The following is a 20,064-nucleotide window of genomic DNA, read 5'->3' on the forward strand; positions in this document are numbered from 1 at the left end:
GTAAGGTTAAAATTGAAACACATATCCGTCTTCAAATCTTGTTTTCTGGTCCACACGGCTTATGTATAAAGGGCATCACTGAACCAAGTCTGAATCCATGCTGCCCTCTCCCCAAATTCTCCAGGCCCAAAGCCTGAAGTGTCTGTGGTCTTCACCTCCTGAGTTTCACAGCCCATTCTTGTGTCTGGACAAGTTTCTACCCACTGTCTTAAAATGTCTTCCGTCTACACTTAATTGTTTCCTGTTGAATGAGTTTCAGCATTCTTCATTTGTTTTATCAGCTGAGAGCTTCTCTTTGCTGTCTCATCATATCCTGTGCTGAGGGCTCTTAAATCTTAGCAGAATATTGAAGAGAAAATTGTGGGAAAGCAGGAAAGGCTTCCTTCTCTGTTGCCTCTAAGTGATGTTGCTTTCTGACTGACTGCTTCCCAGAGATCTTGTAACTCTTTGAAAGCCAATTCCCCTCTCCCTGAGCAGTTGTTAGCTCTTGAAGACTTGGGCTGGGAAACCAAACACTAAGTGAAAGCCACGCCTGCTGTTTGCAATGCAAACTTTTAGCCACACCTCTTTAAGCAATGAATGGGATGTGGTAAGGTGGAAAGAGATGATAAAGTATCACTAAACCACCTAACAAGGGTGAAAAGTCTATTTCTCAATGGAGGCATTGAGTTATGTCCAAAGATGAGAATTACCAGGAGGAGAAAAATTCCAAGGAGAAAATTAACCTTCAAACTGAGTCACTCAGGTCTAAGATATCTCTGCCTAAGGTTCACTCCTGGATGCTAGAGTCAGAAAACAAGATATTAATATTTTCAAGAAGGTGGGTATTTCACTTCTGAAAGCATAAGATTATGCAGGAGATATTGTATGTTCTATTTTGTAATATAATTGTTTTAAATAAAGAGACAAAAAAGAAAATAAAAATTTTCATTTTTATTTCTAAAATAACACCCAAAATCGTTTTACACATATACAGTGGTTTAAACAGACACACACACACACAAATAATAATAATCACAAGAATTTTTTTCTCTGCTTCACAAATGAAGAAAGTAAGTTCCCAGGGGCAAAATTATTTTACTCAAGGTCTAAAACAGAGCAAAATAGCAAGCATATTGAAAAGTCCTCTTGAGAATTGTCTGGAGGTCCTGTGGTTAGGATTCCACAGTTTCACTGCTGAGGGCCCAGGTTCGAATCCTGGTCAGGGAACTAAGATCCCACAAGTTGCACAATGCAGCTCCCAAAAAAAGTCCTCTTTATTATTATTATTATTGTTGTTCCCTATCTTTAGGAAACCTAGCATGCTTTAACTGTCTCCAGAGTAAATAAAGTATGTTTCCTGCCACCCCATTCCCGCTGCCCCCATGCCTATCCCAACCTGCCCCAGACCTGGATCCAGATTCTGACCTCCCAAAGTGCCAGGATCCATGCAGAGACATGGGAGGTTGAGCCAAGGAACCTCAGAGCAAGTCCTTGGGGGTGAAAGGGGATTAAGTCTTAATCTTGCCAATGCTGACCAACAAGCTAGGCTTTTGCAGGTCGTGGGTAGATCAAAGAGCTCATAAATCCACGTCCTTAAAGCCCAGTCACCAAATGCTCTCCTCAATTTTTCCTTGGCAAACCTTCTTACTGGGAGTTCAGGTGTCATTTCTGGCAAGAAGAGAAAGTCTTCCAAAGAAACATGACTGTCCCCCTACATTCCAGCCTGCCTTCCAGCCTCCTGCAGGAGTTCAACTCTCCAGCCAGGACCCAGGACTTCCATGAAGCAGGGGGCAACCTAGGCAAAATGATTGACATGCTGGTTAAGTCAGAATAATAGCTGGCGTGTACGGACAACTTGCCTCCCAGGTGGCTCAGTGGTTAAAAAAAAAAAAAAAAAAAACCTCTGCCTGCCAAGGCAAGAGACACAGGTTCGACCCCTGGGTCAGGAAAATTCCCCTGGACAATGAAATGGCAACCCTCTCCAGTGTTCTTGCCTGGGAAATCCCATGGACAGAGGAGCCTAGAAGGCTAAGTTCCATGGGATCGCAAAAGAGGTGGATACAACAACTAAACAAAAAACTACCAAACCCGATAACTTAATTTGAACCAGGTATTAGTCTACCAATCTTGAATGTGTTGGCTTATTGAGTCCCGACACCTGAGAGGTATTTACTATTATTATTAGCTTCATTTTACAGATGAGGAAATGGAGACACAGAAACATTGAGCAATTTCTTCAAGGTCACACAGTAGGAAGGCTAAACTCCCAGCTTTATTTTTCTGTGCCTTGTGCCTTCTCCACGCCACTCCTGCATGCCTAAATTTTCAAGGCCACCTCTCGCCCTTCTGCTAAGTAAGCTTGATCTCTAGAATGACTCAGTGCGCTGAATTTGCAACTTCCTAGGAAAACCTTGGTGCTTCTCTCCGGATATCTGTTCTATCCGTCCCGTTTCTCACTTAGAATAAAGAGTTTTTTTAAAGTGAAGTTTAACCACAAATACGTGGAAGAGATTTCAGAAGAACGGAGGAGCAATCCTAGTGACTCTGAAATCACACTAAGTTAATAACAAGCTCTACTGGGTCCTTTTGGAGAAGGCAATGGCGCCCCACTCCAGTAGTCTTGCCTGGAAAATCCCATGGACAGAGGAGCCTGGTGGGCTGCAGTCCACGGGGTCGCTAAGAGTCGGACACGACTGAGTGACTTCACTTTCACTTTTCACTTTCATGCATTGGAGAAGGCAATGGCAACCCACTCCAGTGTTCTTGCCTGGAGAATCCCAGGGACGGGGCAGCCTGGTGGGCTGCCGTCTAATGGGTCGCACAGAGTTGGACACAACTGAAGCGACTTGGCAGCAGCAGCAGCAGCACGGGTTCCTATTAAAGGCAGGCCCCCATATGAACAGCAGAGGGCGCTGTGCAGCGTTGGCCGCGTGTTAAAAATGCCCTTCCCTTTCCTCCCCTGCTTCCCAGGACGGGGTCCCCCAGTTAGGATGTGGGGAAAACTGCCCGGTTTTCACACGGCTGCTGTCCTTCCACAGTCCCCGGACCTCTCCGTACACGTGTCCAGACCTTGTTCCTAATAACAGTCCCACCTGAGGTCCCTGGGATATGTGGTGTTTCCAACAATGGAGGGCCTCTTTTCTGATCCAAGACTCCTTCAGTCTAAGATTTTGTGTCCTGATTTAAAATCTGAAAAACTGCCTTTGTGTTATGATTAACCCCAGCCTCGACCAGGATCCAGCCTTGTGCTCCCCAGTTGCCTGTGTCTTGAGCTGTAATTCTGTTCTCATCCCCCTGACGGGGGACCTGCTTTCTTCTGCTGAAAGACCTTCCCAGGGCTGCCAGCCCTCCATTCTAGACTTGGGAGGATCCCTGGTCATGAACTTCCCATCCTATCCTCTGAGCCTATTTTGCCTCCAGCTTGGTGCCAGCTGCTGCTTCTGAGCTCTTCTGATTCTTCCTGGGTCCAGATGTAAAAAGCAGGAAGACTGCAATTACCGGGAGAATTCAATAGGCCCAGGGTCACCCACCAAAGAATGCAATCTTCATCCATCCCCACTTCACAGGTTCAGAAATAGAGGTTGCAAGCTGAAGAATGAGGTGGTCAGCATTTCTTTGGGGAAAGTTGTTGGTGTGTTTCCACGTCCTTCCTCCATTTCCTCCTGATACTGGCCAAACATTGAGCACCTCTGATTCTACTGAGTGGTGCAGTCCCTGACCTTGTCTTCTTCTGGTTGTCCCCAGCTATTGATACAGTCGGCCAAATATGCTGAGCTAGCTAAAGTGGAGACTTCATCTTCTCTAGAATGGTTAGAGATCGTCTCCCCAGGTGGCCCAGCCTCCTCCACCCAAGATAGTCTAATACAGGGGTCCTCAACCTCTGACATCTAATGTCTGATGATCTGAGGTGGAGCTGATGTAATAACAATAGAATAAAGTACTCAATAAATGTAAAGCTCTTGAGTCATCCTGAAACCATCACCACCCCCAGTACAGAGAAAAAAATGTCTTCCACGAAACCAGCCCCTGGTGCCAAAAAGATTGGGGACTGCTGGTCTAAGAAGCTTCCCCAAACAGATCAAATTAGAACCTTGATGGAAAGATTGGACTTCCCTGGTGGCTCGGTGGTAAAGAATCCGCTGCTAATGCAGGAGACGTGAGTTCAATCCCTGGTCCAGGAAGATCCCCTGGAGAAGGACATGGCAACCCATCCCAGTATTCTTGCCTGGGACATCCCATGGACAGAGGAGCCTGGTGGGCTACAGTCCTTGGGGTTGCAAAAGAGTCAGAAATGACTTACAACAACAATGGAAAGATCGGCTTTACTTGGTCATCTGAACTACCTCTCCTTACTGACTAATCAAGAAATTCTAAAGCAGTGTCCCACCAGGGAAAATCCCTATGGACTAGGAAACGGACAGAAGTTGGGGGCATTAGCTCTTCAAAGTTCTACTGAATCCTCCCCTTTAAAGTTCTAAAATTAAAATTCAAACACAAAGGTGATTAACTAAGGGTAATACACCAGTGTTTTCCCCTATTTTCATAGCACCCAGTACATGCCCGTCAATGTATATGAAAGAGCCCTTCCCTCTTCTGGGGACCATGTACCAGTGTCCACGGCAGCATGACAGCAGGTCTGTGTAATCTCTAATCCAGGAGGGCCCTTAAAGTTTCTTCCAACTCAGAGTCTTTCATTCCATGAGGTTGTTTCAGCCCCTTGCTTTGCCCCATAGCTCAATAGATGGGCCATGATTCACAAAGGAAAGGAATGTAAAAGAGGTTGTGCCTGCTGCTGGGTGGTGTTAAAAAAAAAAAAACAAACAAACCTGAGACTCCTCGGTATCCATGCAGAAAGCCAGGACACCTCTCCAAGGCAAAAGCACAGCAAGTTCGATCACCCAGCCCACATTCTGCTCTTAACTCTCAGGCTGCACAATGCCACTGTGAGACTTATCCTCCCCTGCACCACTGACTAATATTTGTTTTCCCCTGATTTCACCTGTGTAGAAATAAGTCTCAGAGGGTGGCTGTGAGTAGGCAGCTGATTTGTGCAACTTCACCCTCATGCCTTTAGGAATGATTCTGAACACCAACTTCTTTAGGGAGAGATGTGCTTGTTTCTTTGTGATTCCAATCAATTAAGACTTCCTTCTTAACAATGGGGCCACTGTGAGTGTCAACACTCACTGGCAAAATGGAATGAAGGTGTGTGTAATCACTGCAGAGGGTGACTGCAGCCATGAAATTAAAAGACGCTTACCCCTTGGAAGGAAAGCTATGACCAACCTAGACAGCATATTAAAAAGCAGAGACATTACTTTGTCAATAAAGGTCTGTCTAGCCAAGGCTATGATTTTTCCAGTAGTCATGCATGGATGTGAGAGTTGAACTATAAAGAAAGCTGAGTGCCGAAGAATTGATACTTTTGAACTGTGGCGTTGGAGAAGACTCTGGAGAGTCCCTTGGACTGCAAGGAGATCCAACCAGTCCATCCTAAAGGAGATCAGTCCTGGGTATTCATTGGAAGGACTGATGTTGAAGCTGAAACTCCAATATTTTGGCCACCTGATGCGAAGAGCTGACTCATTTGAAAAGACCCTGATGCTGGGAAAGATTGAGGGCAGGAGGAGAAGGGGACGACAGAGAATGAGATGGATGTATGGCATCACCGACTCACTGGACATGGGTTTGGGTGGACTCCGGCAGTTGGTGATGGACAGGGAGGCCTGGTGTGCTGCAGTTCATGGGGTCACAGAGAGTCGGACACGACTGAGTGACTGAACTGAACTGAACTGAAACAGCAAGATATATCCTGTATCAGAATGGAGATGATGACTGCATCCTCTCACTGAGGACAGAAAAAAAAAAAAAAAAAAAGATGTATTCTTAAGATTTGATCAAGTAAACTGAGCTGACCTGGGTTTTAAAGATGTGTGTATTTTCATGTATATGTAAAGACGTTTCCGTTCTCTGAAAGATATCCCCAGTTCCCTTCCCGAAGCTTCTCCTTGATTTTTTAATACTCACGTCTTCTCCTCAACGATTCATTAATTTAGATCCATAGGTTGGGCTTAACGATGCATTCTAAATAGGGGGAAAAATAACACTGATGTCAGTGAAGAATGGCATTGACTGGAATGCACATAGATTTACGTTTATGTCTATGCCTGACTGAAGATAAACATGTAACAATGGAAACATGAAGTACCAGAGTTGACAAAGCTACCCTGAATTAAACTGTCATATTTCACTGAATCTCACATTGTAAGCAACATCATTATACTTTATGTCTGCAGAGGAAGAACATGAAAAAGTAACTTGTCAATTAAGTCATGACATGCCACTGATTACCCAATGTGTTCCAATTTCAGAAATAGTCAAAGGTGGATAAAAAATGCCTATCTTGGAATTGATGGTCTTTGGCACTAAAAGTCACTCTAAGTACTAGCTGACTGTAAATTCTGACGCTGTATATCTCCAGAGAGTTTTTTATTTGTTTGTTCTAAAAGCAGCTCTTATTGAGAAAGTGTTGATTGAGTAAATGACTTCTTTCTCATCAATATAACAATGGTGGCAATTTCAGTTGGTAGTTGATGAGACAGATAAATAGGTCAAAAGTCATCTTCAAGATCTTCAGATACACAGACACTGCAGTTCAAAGGGAGTGTGGTTCACTGCAGAAGCCCATGGCAAGAAGAATGCTAAATCTCACAAATTGCTGGGTCGCTCTGGTCAAATCTCATAAGCACTCTGGCCTTGGTTTCCTTACCTATGAAATGACAAGGGTGGTCTAGTATCTCATTTCTAACTCATGTCTTATTTCCAGCTCTGGCATGTTATGAATCTATGGTCTACACGTTCACATTGTCTCTCTCTCAATAGTCCAAATGTGTTTAGTTGAAATACAACCAGTATGGAAACTTTGCTTTTTTCCTTTTCTCTCCATGCTGCAGGGCTTGCAAGATCTTAGTTCCCCAACCAGGGATCAAATCCAGGCCCTAGGTGCGAAAGCATGGAGTCCCAACTACGGGGCCATCAGGGAATTCCCTGGAAACTCTTCTTGAGGGGTATGTTCCAGTGACCCTAAGCTCTAACAGGATACTCCAAATTTGTTGATTGAAGAAATGAATGAATAAAGGTATGCCCTCTCGATTCTGTTTGCTAACAAATCCCCAATATTGAGCTATAGTATTTGTCTCTGTATGACTCTACTGAGAACACCGACCTTCCAGTATTGAGACTGAAAAGGAGAGGCTTACCTCTGCTACCCTCGACTGCCCCTTCAGTGAAGACATCCTCATCCTCAAAGCATCTCGTATCTAAAGAAGCAATGAGAGTGAAGAAATGACAACATCCTCAAGGTCTAGACCTGGGTCCTGAAACTTTGAGGCCAGCAACTCTGGCAGAAGCAGCATCAGATGGTTCAGTACCATGCTTGAAAAATAATGAAACTTGGAAAAAAGTTGAAGTGTAATCATAACTAGATTTATGATTAAGATTAAAGTTCTGGTCATGGTTTCTATTTTTTTCACTGGCTATGTTCAAATATAACCTCCAGTTGACTTGAGAAGGAGCAGGACAAGAGAGAGTATAGTTCTTTCCTTTCCCCCCGCACCCCCCACAGCTGATGCCTTGAACCACCCCACAAACTCAACTCTTCTCCACTATCCTCTCTGATCAAGGCTGCTTCATCCTCCTGCTCCCCTCAACCACATGGAAAACATTTACAGTGACTGACACAAATTCAAGTTACCTTGTGGTCCATAATGGTTCCAAACAGCAAGATGAAGAACCCCTGTGACAGAATTCAACAAAAGTATGAGGGACAGTTCTGCAGACCATAACCCAGAAGTTATTTGAACACCACTCTTCTAGATTCCTTCAAAGATAGTTATCACATATTAGAAACTTCAGTGTCTACTGATTCTCTTGCACTAATGAATGTTTTCTTTGAAAGGACCTCAAAAAAAAGAGGACCACTTTCATGCATGTGCATGAGAGTGATTGATATTTCTTGAATGGCTTCAAATGTAGGATAGTTTTCAAACTTATTAAATCTGTTTACTTTCTTCCCAGGTATTAAGGTGGTTGTTCTTACTCATGATGACGGTAACACACACATAAAATTTTGTCATTCAACGTCACAATCAGGGAAGGTGTCATGGGAAAATGAAATGTATTCTAGTCTACTTTCAGTGGAAATGTCAAGAAACAGGCAGCTAGAGTCTCTAATGGAGAAGGCACCCCACTCCAGTACTCTTGCCTGGAAAATCCCATGGACAGAGGAGCCTGGTGGGCTGTAGTCCCTGGGGTTGCTAAGAGTCGGACACGACTTCACTTTCACTTTCACTTTTCACTTTCATGCATTGGAGAAGGAAATGGCAACCCACTCCAGTGTTCTTGCCTCGAGAATCCCAGTGACAGGGCAGCCTGGTGGGCTGCCATCTATGGGGTCGCACAGAGTCGGACACGACTGAAGTGACTTAACAGTAACAGAGTCTCTAAAACTGGTGAAAGAAGTTACTGCATTAAAAAAAAGAGAGAGAAGTCTAAAGAAATCCATAAGACCAAGGTCTCTTGGAGTTTAAATTATCTGGTCATCTACAAAGTCAGAATAATTGCCAGTCAATCCTTTTAAGTCATGGGAGTTAGGAGTCTTGCAAGGAAAATCTGAATCCTGCCACAAGAGTGAAGGGAAGCCTGGTTTCTAAGGATGGTTTCATGGAGAAGAAACACTGATCAGAAAACTGAAAATGCTGAATTGTGAGTCACAGAGAACACTTGTTTTAGAAAAATGGAACATGTGTAACTAAAGGGAGTCTAGAAATTGTCTTTCCATCAAGAAAATAGAAAGAGAAATGATCTGAAAGAGAAATGCAGAACAAAATTTCCTGGGGTTTAATTAAATTGCAAAGTAAAAGTAGGATGAGATCAGTGGTAATAAGTATAACTTCAAGATCAGGGAAGATTTATGTGAGTCCAAGAGCTTTTGATCCCCATCCCCAAAGAAAACTTTTAAGTAAAAGGTTTCTCTTTAAAGCAATACAGAGGAAAGAATGAAATAAATGTTCTCCTTAGTTATTAAGAAATTATGAATAAGATATATAATTGTACTGAGCTGGCATTACTTTAAAGTTGGCTTTATTATTTCACATTAGTTTTTGAAATAGAGTAATAGTGATATGGAATACTTTGTTGCTTTGTTAAACAGTTATATTTAATTTAAAGCATTGATCAAAATTTTTTGAAGATATTTTTCTGAAAAGAAGCAGATAATAAATATTTTAGGCTTTACAGCCTCTGTTCCGACTATCTCACCTTTGCCACTGTAGCACAAAAGCCACCATAGGCAAAATGTGTGTCTGTAAGGTGTATTTCAATAAAACTTTTTCAATAAAAATGTGTGTATGTAAGCCCATGTGTAAGGTGTATTTCAGTAAAACTATTTACAAACATAGGCAGCAGGCCACAGTTTGCCAGCTCCTGATTTAAAACACATTAAAAATATAAACCTTCTGAGATTTCCCAGGTGGCCCAGTGGCTAAGACTCCACACCACTAATGCAAGGGGTCTGGGTTTGATCCCTGGTCTGGGAACTAGATCCTACTTGCTGTGACTAAGACCCAGAGCTGCCAAATAAATAGATATATTTAAATATATACATATATAAACTTCCTAAATTTTCTATTACTCATGGGTGCAGAAAACAGTCTAATGACAGTTTCCTAAAAGTGGCTTAGTAGCCAAGATGAAGTGGAACGACTTTTAGATGGATAATCTTATCAAAGCAAGCATGTTAAGCAAGAAAAGACATTAGAGATCATTTTAGATCCATCTTTATTTTACAGAGGAGAAGTCTGAGGACCAGAGAAAGTGACATTGCTGGGATCCATCTGTGAATAACAAATAACATTTATTTTACAGAGAATAGCAGGGAAGGAGTATGAGAATCCCTGACTGATTAACATCCAAAGTGAGTGTCATGGGCCATCTCTGCATGCTGTGAAAAATGACTATTATTTCATAGATTGCCCAGACTACTTGAGAAAGGATAAAAATTGTGTTTTGAGGCATAATATGTAAATGTAGCCTCACACATACCTAACCAAAGACTAGTCCTCCATAAGTGAAGATCAATGTCTTTTCACATTGAAACTTTAGAAAAAACAAAGGAGATGCCTACCCAATCAGCCTGATCTTCGAAATCCAACTGGACAATCAATAGACAGAGAGATGTCACAGATAAATGTCTCTAAGATATGAAAGGAAATGGAAGGAATATGTGGTGTTCTGTATTTTTAAACCATAGCCATATTTTGTTGTATAGCCAGAATACCAAATTATAAGATAATAAAAAAGTAGCTAATAGTATCAATAAAATAAGTCTCTCTCCCAGAACTTACCTGGAAAGCATTGAGCAGGGCAAAGATTATATGGAATATCAAGGAAGTGCCTTCTATGAGCGTAGCTATTCCAAAACCCCAGGTCAGTCCCAACAGTGGGGTGAGGATGGTGACATTTTTGCTGATCCTCAGGATTATGGCCACATCTTGAGACTTGGAACTGCCAATAGAGGGCCTCTGAGTGTTGACAGCCACAATCAAAACCACAACAAGATTGACAGCCACAATGACCAAGGCTGGGATGGCAAAGGCTAGAAGGGCTTTGGTGTCATCCCAGTTAAGCCAACAGGCACCACGCCTCACATAGCCTTTCCCTGGCACTGTGATAGCCACAGTGGTGGCAGCAATGACTAACGGGCACCCATAGCCAACAGCAAAGCCAATGGCCATCATGTAAGACCTCATCATCCTCCGGAAAACGACCAGCAGTCCATAGATGATGAGCAGGGCTTTGAAGAGCATCCAGAAAAACAGACAGAGGTAGAAAAAGTGGCTAAAAAATGTCACCGCAACACACCAGTTGTAGTCCTGGGTCTTTTTGTTAAAGTTGGAGCCTAAGATGAACCACACATTGGCAGTCAAGAGTGACACAGCTATATTCACAATGCACATATGTCGCATATATGATATGTCCGTCATGACCACCCGGGACCAGACGGTGGCTTCAATCATCAGGCAAAGAATCAAGCTGAGGATGGAGACACTGAGCCCAATGCAGGTGATGTAATCCAGGACTTTGTTGCCCACAGATATGGGAGACATGAGGATGGAAAAAGACATCATCACGTTGGTGTAGTTACACCGGCATTTCACTCTATTCTTGGTGTCCAGCGTTGTTTCACAGACATTCTCATCCCACCTCCTTTTCCTGGAGTGCCAGCCAACACACTGGGCCCTGGCATTCTGTGATTTGTTGATCTTCTCAAAGGTGAATAAGATTTGCTCCAATTTTTCTGGTAAAATCACTGAAAGAACCAGTCCATTTACCAGCCTGGGAAGATGGGCATTTTCCAAATGGGCTTCTTTCAGGACCGCCCCCAAGGTGGGAAAAGCTATGCCAACAGCTTGGGATGCATTTGGGGGCAGCTTCCACAGCTCTTGCCTGGGAATTTCTATGATTCCTAGGATGGCCTCCACTGTGTTGTTCAAGTTCATGGAGAAACTGAGACTTCTCTCTGAGGTATTGTTGTTGATGGGGAACCCTTTTGTCTGAATGAAGAGTTCATCCACAATGTGCTCAGGTTCATTTCGGATGTGGAGTTGCCTCGCAAACCAGTTTACTGACTGCAACAAATCGGAGCTGACATTTTTGTCTGGAATGAAAGCCCAGTTTGGAATGACCGCTGGGTTGAGGATGTGGTTGGCCACTTTGCTGTAGCTCTGCGGTGGAGAGAAGTGGATACGATACTGGGGATGCACACACTGCAGTACAAAGTCAATTTCTAAAACCTCAAGTTTCTAAAGATCAAATGATTTGATATTATTTGACATGTTTCCCTTCAAATTCACTGTTTATTAGAATCTCATACTGGTAGAACTTCGGAGAGAGGAAAAAAATTAGAAATGCTAAAAACAAAACATGATCAAAAGAAATGAAATAAACAAAATAAGATTGAGGGTTGACATATATACACTAATATGGATAAAATAGATAACTGATGATATTGATAACCTGCTGTATAGCACGAGAAACTCTGCTTAATGTTTTGTGGTGACCTAAATAGGAAGGAAATCCAAAACAGAGGGGATATATACTTGAAGCTGGTTCACTTTGCCGTACAGCAGAAATTAACACAGCATTGTAAAGCAACTATACCCCAATTTTTTAAAAAATCAATAAATATAAACTAAAAAACTAATAAGATAAAATAAAATGAAATAAGCCAATAAGATGAAATGAAATGAGATGAACTATAGAAAAGGGTTGCCTGCTTTATTATATGCTCCAGGCAGCATTTCCAACTTCAATTTGTATAACCCAAGTTTTCCATGAGATATTAATGACTGTTTAAGGAGGAAACATTCCTATGGAAATCCAAGTATAGCACCCCATATCCTATCCTCGCCCCCCACCCTTGTGAAGAGTGCCAAAGTTTATTAACACATTTAAAGCTCTATAAAGTCCTGCCATAAGACCCACTTGGCTTCATTTACCCCAGAATTCCTGTATCTGCTGTACTACAGATCTCTCTTTTAAGAAATGGAACCTCTGCTAACATTTCTCAGTACAATTACATTTTACAAAAATAAAACTTGGGAAAATTTACAGTAGTCAAAGTCTTCCTCACAGGATCATTATGTGACAGTTCCTTGCAAATATTCAGTCTGTACAAAAACCTGTATTAAAAATGTTCTTATTTCTTGAAAGGGGTTTCCCTGATAGCTCAGTTGATAAAGAATCCACCTGCAGTGCTGGGGACCTCGGTTCGATTCCTGGGTCAGGAAGATCTGCTGGAGAAGGGATAGGCTACCCACTCCAATATTCTTGGGCTTCTTTTGTGGCTCAGCTGGTAAAGAATCTGCCTGCAATGTGGGAGACCTGGGTTTGATCCGTGGGTTGAGAAGATCCCCTGGAGAAGGGAAAGGCTACCCACTCCAGTATTCTGGCCTAGAGAATTCCATGGACTGTATAGTCTATGGGGTCACAAAGAGTTGGATGCGACTGAGTGACTTTCACTTTCACTATTTCTTGAAAACGTCCATAAACTAGGATGAATCCATACCCAAAACTGAAATGAGTTGTTATTCTGGTTATGGTAGTTTTTACCTTGAAAACTATTTTGAAACTATTAAAGTGCAAGATTTTGAAACAAAAAATTGTCAGATTTTTAAACGAAATTAACAAAGAATACCTTCATTTTCTCTCGGGTGACATTATCAGACAAATCTGTAGAAATGTTTTTTAGTAACTCCACTATAAATGCAATATTTCCGGATGTTGCTTCTGATGATTTCACAGCATTAATTATGCAGGCATAATCCAGTGGGCAATTCTTTTGGATTCCTTGAGCTACACTCCTGATGGGCTCTGGGGTTTGGTAGTCAAGAATGTGCAGAGTTATAGACGGTGCTGCCACAGAGAGGCGTGATGCACTGTTTGAGTCCTGTTTGTAAAAAGATGGTTATTTCACTCAAAAATGATTAAGCACCCAACATGTCAAGGAGATCCAACCAGCCCATCCTAAAGGAAATCAGTCCTGAATATTCACTGGAAGGACTGATGCTGAAGCTGAAGCTCCAATACTTTGAGCCACCTGATGTGAAGAGCTGACTCAGTTGAAAAGACCCTGATGCTAGGAAAGATTGAAGGCAGGAGGAGAAGAGGACAACAAAGGATGAGACTGTTGGATGGCATCACCCGTTCAATGAGCATGAGTTTGAGTAAACTCCGGAGTTGGTGATGGACAGGGAGGCCTGGCATGCTGCAGTCCTTAGGGTCGCAAAGTGTCAGCCATGACTGAGTGACTGAACTGAATTGAACTGAACTGAAGTGACAGAGAATGCACTGGTGCTCTTATTCTAAAAACACTTGACGTTTTAGGAGATGCAGAGATCAATGTGCTTCTACAAGGATGAAGGAGAGGCAGAAGGAAACATAAAATATTTTAATTGAGAATTGTTTTATTCATTGGATTTTTATTCTTTCTGGGACACACACCTCTGTCTTCCTTTGGTCAAGTGATTGAAAGTATGAGAAAAAGATATCAAAATAAATTTAACTGTAGACAAATTCAGTTGCTTAACTGATTAGCATAAGAGGTATGAAAATCCATTTTTAAAGCTAAAACTTTAATCTCTAAGTGTTTATCACTGTCTGAATGAATTTCAGATCTTTTTTTTTTTTTTAATGAGTAAAGGTTTTGAGAGGGAGAAATAAAGTGGTTGAGAATTTGGGTGAAGAAGGAAGGATAAGAAACAAATTTGAACCCACTCTGTAGAATTTCTCAAGTCCAGATCTGAGACTTATTGTCATGCTGAACAGAAAACATTTAAAATGTTTCTTGTAGAATATGCAAATAAGATGCAAATATGCAAATACATCACCATAAAGAGTGTTTCCACAGAAAGGCTTGTACATGTTTCAGTTGATTTCTGCCACTTGTTTCCATTACAGATAAATCCTATTTCTCCATGAAAGTGCTGAGCACAGGGCTGGCTGCAGTTAGAAGCGCTGCAAGGTCCATGGCATTTTTCTTAGAAGAGAGAGAGAGGCCTGATTAGCATTTCCACACTTTGATGAGGATATCTAACTCCTTCCTGGGGCTTGGGGATTGCTTCCCAGAGGAGGCGACATTGAACCGGGTTCTCAGCCACCAACCACTAAGACCTGCCAGGCAGACTGTGAAGCTGATATTTAGACAGAGGGAAGAACATGTGGAAAGGAGGGTCATTCATAAAGACTGGTTCAGAGTGTCTGAGGGGAGAGTGGCAAGAGATGAGGGTGGGGAGAAAGGCAGGGTCAAGTCCTGAAAGGCCTTGGATTCTGTGCTTATATGAGGGTTACCAGGAAACATGATTAGATTGTGAAAGATAATTAACCATGCATGGAGCAGGAGTTAGTAAACTTTTCTGTAAAGGACCAGGTAAATAGAGCTGCCAGATAAAATACAGGTTAAATGCCAGTTAAATATTGATTTTGTTTTCAGATACACTCAATTCTCATTATTTGCAGCAGTTACAATCTATAAAATCACTGCCACAAACACTGAATTAGTGAATACATAACCATCTCCAGATCCTAGGAGAAATACAAGGTTAGGTTCCTATAAGCTTCTGCTCACAACATTTTCACCAACTGATCAATATATCACTATATAAGCTTGTTTTGTGTGTTTCCATTTAAAGACACCTTATTTAATATATGCTTTTGATTCACTGACATTGAACTCACAGCCAAGGGCACTATAACTCGTGACAACACATTAACAAAGCTTATCTAGCACATATATTTTCCCCATCAGGCACATCCCAACCTTCTTAGGCACACTATACATCACTTTGGAACTATATTTGGGTGCGATTTTAAACAGCAAAATCACCAACTAAAAACAAACCCATAAAACATGTGACACTACATAGACCACAAGAAAACATTTGTTTATAGTAGGAAGGTCAAGTGCCACCTCATTCAACTGAGAACATGCACCTTGGCTGACCATTTTTCTGTTATTCTGTGCATGTCTGTTAATAATTCAGAGAGCACTATGAGTGCTGATTTGGAGAAGATGCAAACACAGAATCCACGAATAAAGAGAACCGACTAAAAATGTTCAGTAAAACAGTGGATAATTTTTTCATTTATGTATAACCCATGAAATATTACTCATGGCTTATCTGAAATTTAAATTTCACCAGACATTCTGTGTTTTTGCTAAATACAACAAAGCTAGCCAGAGAGTAAACATTTCAGCTTTGAGGGCCATATGGTCTCTGTCACAAATACTCAGCTCTGCTTAGTAGCATAAAAGCAATCAGTGTGTGAATGAGTGAGCATGGCTGGGTTTCAATAAAACTTTATTCAAAAAAACTGGCAGCAGCCTAATTTGGCCCATGAGGAGAGTGGATTGACTTGATGAAGCTGCTGAAGTATTCCCAGGAAGAATTGCCTTCAGATAGCAGCAGTGCAGTAGGAAGAAGTAGATGATACTGAGAACCATCAAGGTATTGAAATAAATACAAAATGAAGTGCCTTATTGGCTGTGAGCCAAAGAATATTGATGACCAATATTCATTACTCGGACAGGAGAATAGAAGCAGGTTGTTTTGCATCTTTCTTTGACATCTACCCAAGTGTATCCATTGTTGCAATTTATTCAAGCCAAGTGCATTTCAATTTCCTCATTCATATAGTTTGGAGGTAATGCCATAGTCTTGTTACAAACATTGAATGAGATCAGTGTTGTCATAAATGCTCAAAGCACATTAGCTACATTTCTCTCCTCTTTTCTTTCTAAGCTCCAAATCTGTATAGATTTGTATTTGCCCCCAGAAATATACTTGGCCATGACTGTGCAGATCGCAGTAATCTATGTGGGTGAGAACCACAGGATTTCACTATCTTACTTCTCATGATGGTTCCACAGTTTGTCTCTCACTTCTCCAGAGTAACCAGTCTTGCCAGTTCAGTTCAGTCACTCAGTCATGTCCAACTCTTTGCAGCCCCATGGACTGCAGCACACCAGGCTTCCCTGTCCATCACGAACTCCCAGAGCTTGCTCAAACTCATGTCCATCGAGTTGGTGATGCCATTCAACCATCTTATCCTCTGTCAGTCTCACCAACACTACATCACTTGAGTAGATCGCTCAGCCTCAGAGTGCTACATGCTTTTAAGAACCTTGAAAGTATCTTTGAATGAAGGAATGTATGATCCTGTCCTCTTCACTCTTCTGCCTCTTGTTAGCTCATTAGTTCAGATTTCCCTTTTGAGTTTTAAAAGGGACTCTCGTCTACTATTCTTGGAGAAGGCAATGGCACCCCACTACAGTACTCTTACCTGGAAAATTCCATGGACAGAGGAGCCTGGTAAGCTGCACTCCATGGGGTCACCAAGAGTCGGACACGACTGAGCGACTTCACTTTCACTTTTCACTTTCATGCACTGGAGAAGGTAATGGCAACCCACTCCAGTGTTCTTGCCTGGAGAATCCCAGGGATGGGGGAGCCTGGTGGGCTGCTGTCTATGGGGCACACAGAGTCGGACATGACTGAAGCAGCTTAGCAGCAGCAGCAGCTCATCTACTATTCTAGAACATGTATGAATATCTGCCAACTTGTTTCACTGACTATGCCATGGGTAATAGTATAATTGCAAGAAAATCTATTGATGATGTTTAACATTTAGAACTTATTTGAGATTGTTATTCTGTGTGAAAACTTGTGGTCTAGGGATTGATCTGCAATATCCATGCCCTTCCTTTATTCTGCCCAGTCTTCAAATGGAAGAAGACTGTTCTGCAGCTACATACCTTGAATTCTTCCAGTCTTGGGTTTTCTTTCAGGACCCTGAAGTTTATCTCCATCCTGTAAAACATAAATTCTCAAAGGTTTTCTTTATAGTGGGACTCTTCTCTCTCATCTCAACTTAGAGACTCCGTGTGAATATGAAGAGAAAATGTGTTCAGGACTAGGAAGAAAATGGCACCTGATATTGCATAAATTTGCTGAAGGGATGTGAGCCCTGACAGAGAACATGCTGCCCCCAGTGAAGGCTAGAAACTGGGTGTGGTCACATAGGCTCTGAAAGTCAGGGGATTAGGTACATCTATTGGAAAGTTTAAGGACCCATGGAGAGCACAGTGATGACAATTAGAGCACTAAACTGTTCTTTGCTTGTATTAACTGTAGCTATGATAGGGAACTAATACGGTCCACCCAATAGACAGAGAAAGAAGTAAGCAGATACTAGGAATGAGTGCTAGGTTGCAATAATAGAATCTTTTTGTAGCTATGTTGCTGTTGTTAGTTGGTAAGGGTGTCTGACTCCTTTGCAACCCCATGAACTGTAACCTGCCAGTCTCCTCTGTCCATGGGATCTCCCAGGCAAAAATACTGAAACGGGTTGCCATTTCTTTCTCCAGGGGGAACTTCTTGACCCAGGGATCAAACCTGAGTCTCCCCAGTGGGTCAGTGGTTAAGAATCCGCCTGCCAATGCAGAAGATATGGGTTCAATCCCTGCACTGAGAAGATTCCCTAGAGAAGGAAATGGCAACCCACTCTAGTATTCTTGCCTTGGAAATCCCATGGACAGAGGAGCTTGGGGGGTTACAACCCATGGGGTCACAATAGGGTCAGACACAACTTCCTGACTAAGCATCTTGTAGCTATAAAGGACTGTAAAAATCTAAAAGAGGAAAACACACTCTTCGTGTTTTAGGTAAGGAAATAAGACCCAGAGAAGTGAAGCAACTTGTGAGGCTAAAAGACAAACCTAAGGTTTGAACCTAAATTGCTTGACTGCCAAGTTAGTGCTTCTGCCTCTCAAGAGCTGCCTGTCTACATACTCCATGGCTTGCAAAGTGGTTTTTCTACTAGACTGTTGCACCCTGTGACAATACTGTACTGTCACAAGCCCCAGCCACCTCTCAAATTTTCATTGTCCCTTTCTTTAGAAAGTTGCCATCAGAAAGGGTAACATCATAATCACTAGAAAATTTCTTTGAAATGACATGTTATTTATAATAAATCAGTCATCTCAGGAACGGATTGATTTCTCATGGGACCACATAAGAATTGATCAAACTTACTTTTGTGCGGATATGGAATCTACTATGAGAATATTCTGTGGCCAGAAATAATATTAAACAGCAAATCGTGGTTGCCTGGGACTTCATTTTCACAGATGAGAATCTTCACCTGCAATAGACAAGGGTGGATGGAGCTGAAGATGACAATATACCACATAACTAACGTCATATTTAGTCAGCTAACCAACCACGAAGTTCACAGCAAACGTGAATTTCCTTATGCTCTAATGGAGATGCACTCACTCTGATCTATTTAGGCTCCCGAGGCAAACTGTAACCAGGAAGCAGACAAAACTCATGGATCTTGGATCAAAGCCTTCCTGGTTGGAGTCAAGACTAAGAGGGACTTTCATGACGCCACTGTGCCTTCTGCCAAGATGACGATCTACGGTCACTTACAGGAAGGCTTCCAAGTTGTCTTTTAGTTTAAAAATTGTCTTTGAGCTTCTAACCAATGAACAGAAGGAAAATATATTTTGACTTAAACCATCATCTTGTAGAACAAGTCTGAGCAAGGGAAAGAGGACATGGCAGAATGACAGGCAAAGTCAGTAATGGATTTGCATAGGTGTTGAAATAGAACTGTGGAATTCAGAGTCTTATAGTGTGGGTAGAAAGAAGTTTTCACATATGCAACCAATTGGTGGATAGGCACAGAAGGCAGTTTTCAGTATCAATATTGTTTAGGATAGACTTTTAACTGATCCTCACAAAGAGAAGTAACAGAAGTACCAGTATGAGTTGTCTTAAAATAAATGTATGTTTTACATATAATTCTCCTGTAGCTTTCAAGATGATGCTTTTGAACTGTGGTGTTGGAGAAGATTCTTGAGGGTCTCTTGGACTGCAAGGAGATCAAGCAGTCAATCCTAAAGGAAATCAGTCCTGAATATTCATTAGAAGGACTAATGTTGAAGCTGAAACTCCAATAGTTTGGCCACCTGATGCAAAGAACTGACTCATTAAAAAATTCTCCAATGCTGGGAAAGATTGAAGGCAGGAGGCAAAGGGGATGACAGAGGATGAGACAGTTGGATGGCATCACCAATTTGATGGACATGAATTTGAGCAGGCTCCAGGAGTTGATGATGGACAGGGAAGCCTGGTGTGCTGCAGTCCATGGGGTCACAAAGAGTCTGACATGACTGAGCGACTGAACTGAACTGAGCTTTCAAGAGTTTTTTACCGTAATGCAATAATAAGTAGATCTTACATTGTGACTCAGTGTGTACTGACAAAAATATGTGTGTATAAAGCTATCTCTATATAAACATTTAAAAATAAATAATCTTTGTATTTTAAAAACTTTTATGTTATACCTCAACATAATAAAAGCTATATATGACAAACCCACAGCAAACATTATCCTCAATGGTGAAAAATTGAAAGCATTTCCCCTAAAGTCAGGAACAAGACAAGGGTGCCCACTTTC

The 20,064-nt window shown here is 41.8% G+C and overlaps 1 protein-coding gene across 2 annotated transcripts in view; it reads right to left on the reverse strand.

The window, feature by feature from the left end:
* Nucleotides 1-1,256: 1,256 nt before the first annotated feature.
* Nucleotides 1,257-20,064, reverse strand: part of ADGRF4 (adhesion G protein-coupled receptor F4) — a 28,811-nt gene continuing 10,003 nt past the window's right edge. For both annotated transcript variants that reach the window (XM_040249500.1, XM_040249501.1), the window contains exons 2-10: nucleotides 18,633-18,741; nucleotides 17,354-17,408; nucleotides 14,430-14,578; nucleotides 13,238-13,489; nucleotides 10,386-11,765; nucleotides 7,736-7,777; nucleotides 7,242-7,301; nucleotides 6,010-6,066; nucleotides 1,257-1,777 (exon numbers count right to left, since the gene is read on the reverse strand). In XM_040249500.1, coding sequence (XP_040105434.1) covers nucleotides 6,019-6,066; nucleotides 7,242-7,301; nucleotides 7,736-7,777; nucleotides 10,386-11,765; nucleotides 13,238-13,489; nucleotides 14,430-14,578; nucleotides 17,354-17,408; nucleotides 18,633-18,719 — 2,073 coding nt within the window. In that variant the 5' untranslated portion in view covers nucleotides 18,720-18,741 and the 3' untranslated portion in view covers nucleotides 1,257-1,777; nucleotides 6,010-6,018. The remainder of the gene's footprint in view (nucleotides 1,778-6,009; nucleotides 6,067-7,241; nucleotides 7,302-7,735; nucleotides 7,778-10,385; nucleotides 11,766-13,237; nucleotides 13,490-14,429; nucleotides 14,579-17,353; nucleotides 17,409-18,632; nucleotides 18,742-20,064) is intronic.

Source organism: Oryx dammah, unplaced genomic scaffold (assembly GCF_014754425.2).
Source record: "Oryx dammah isolate SB20612 unplaced genomic scaffold, SCBI_Odam_1.1 HiC_scaffold_11, whole genome shotgun sequence".
Classification (NCBI taxonomy): domain Eukaryota; kingdom Metazoa; phylum Chordata; class Mammalia; order Artiodactyla; family Bovidae; genus Oryx; species Oryx dammah.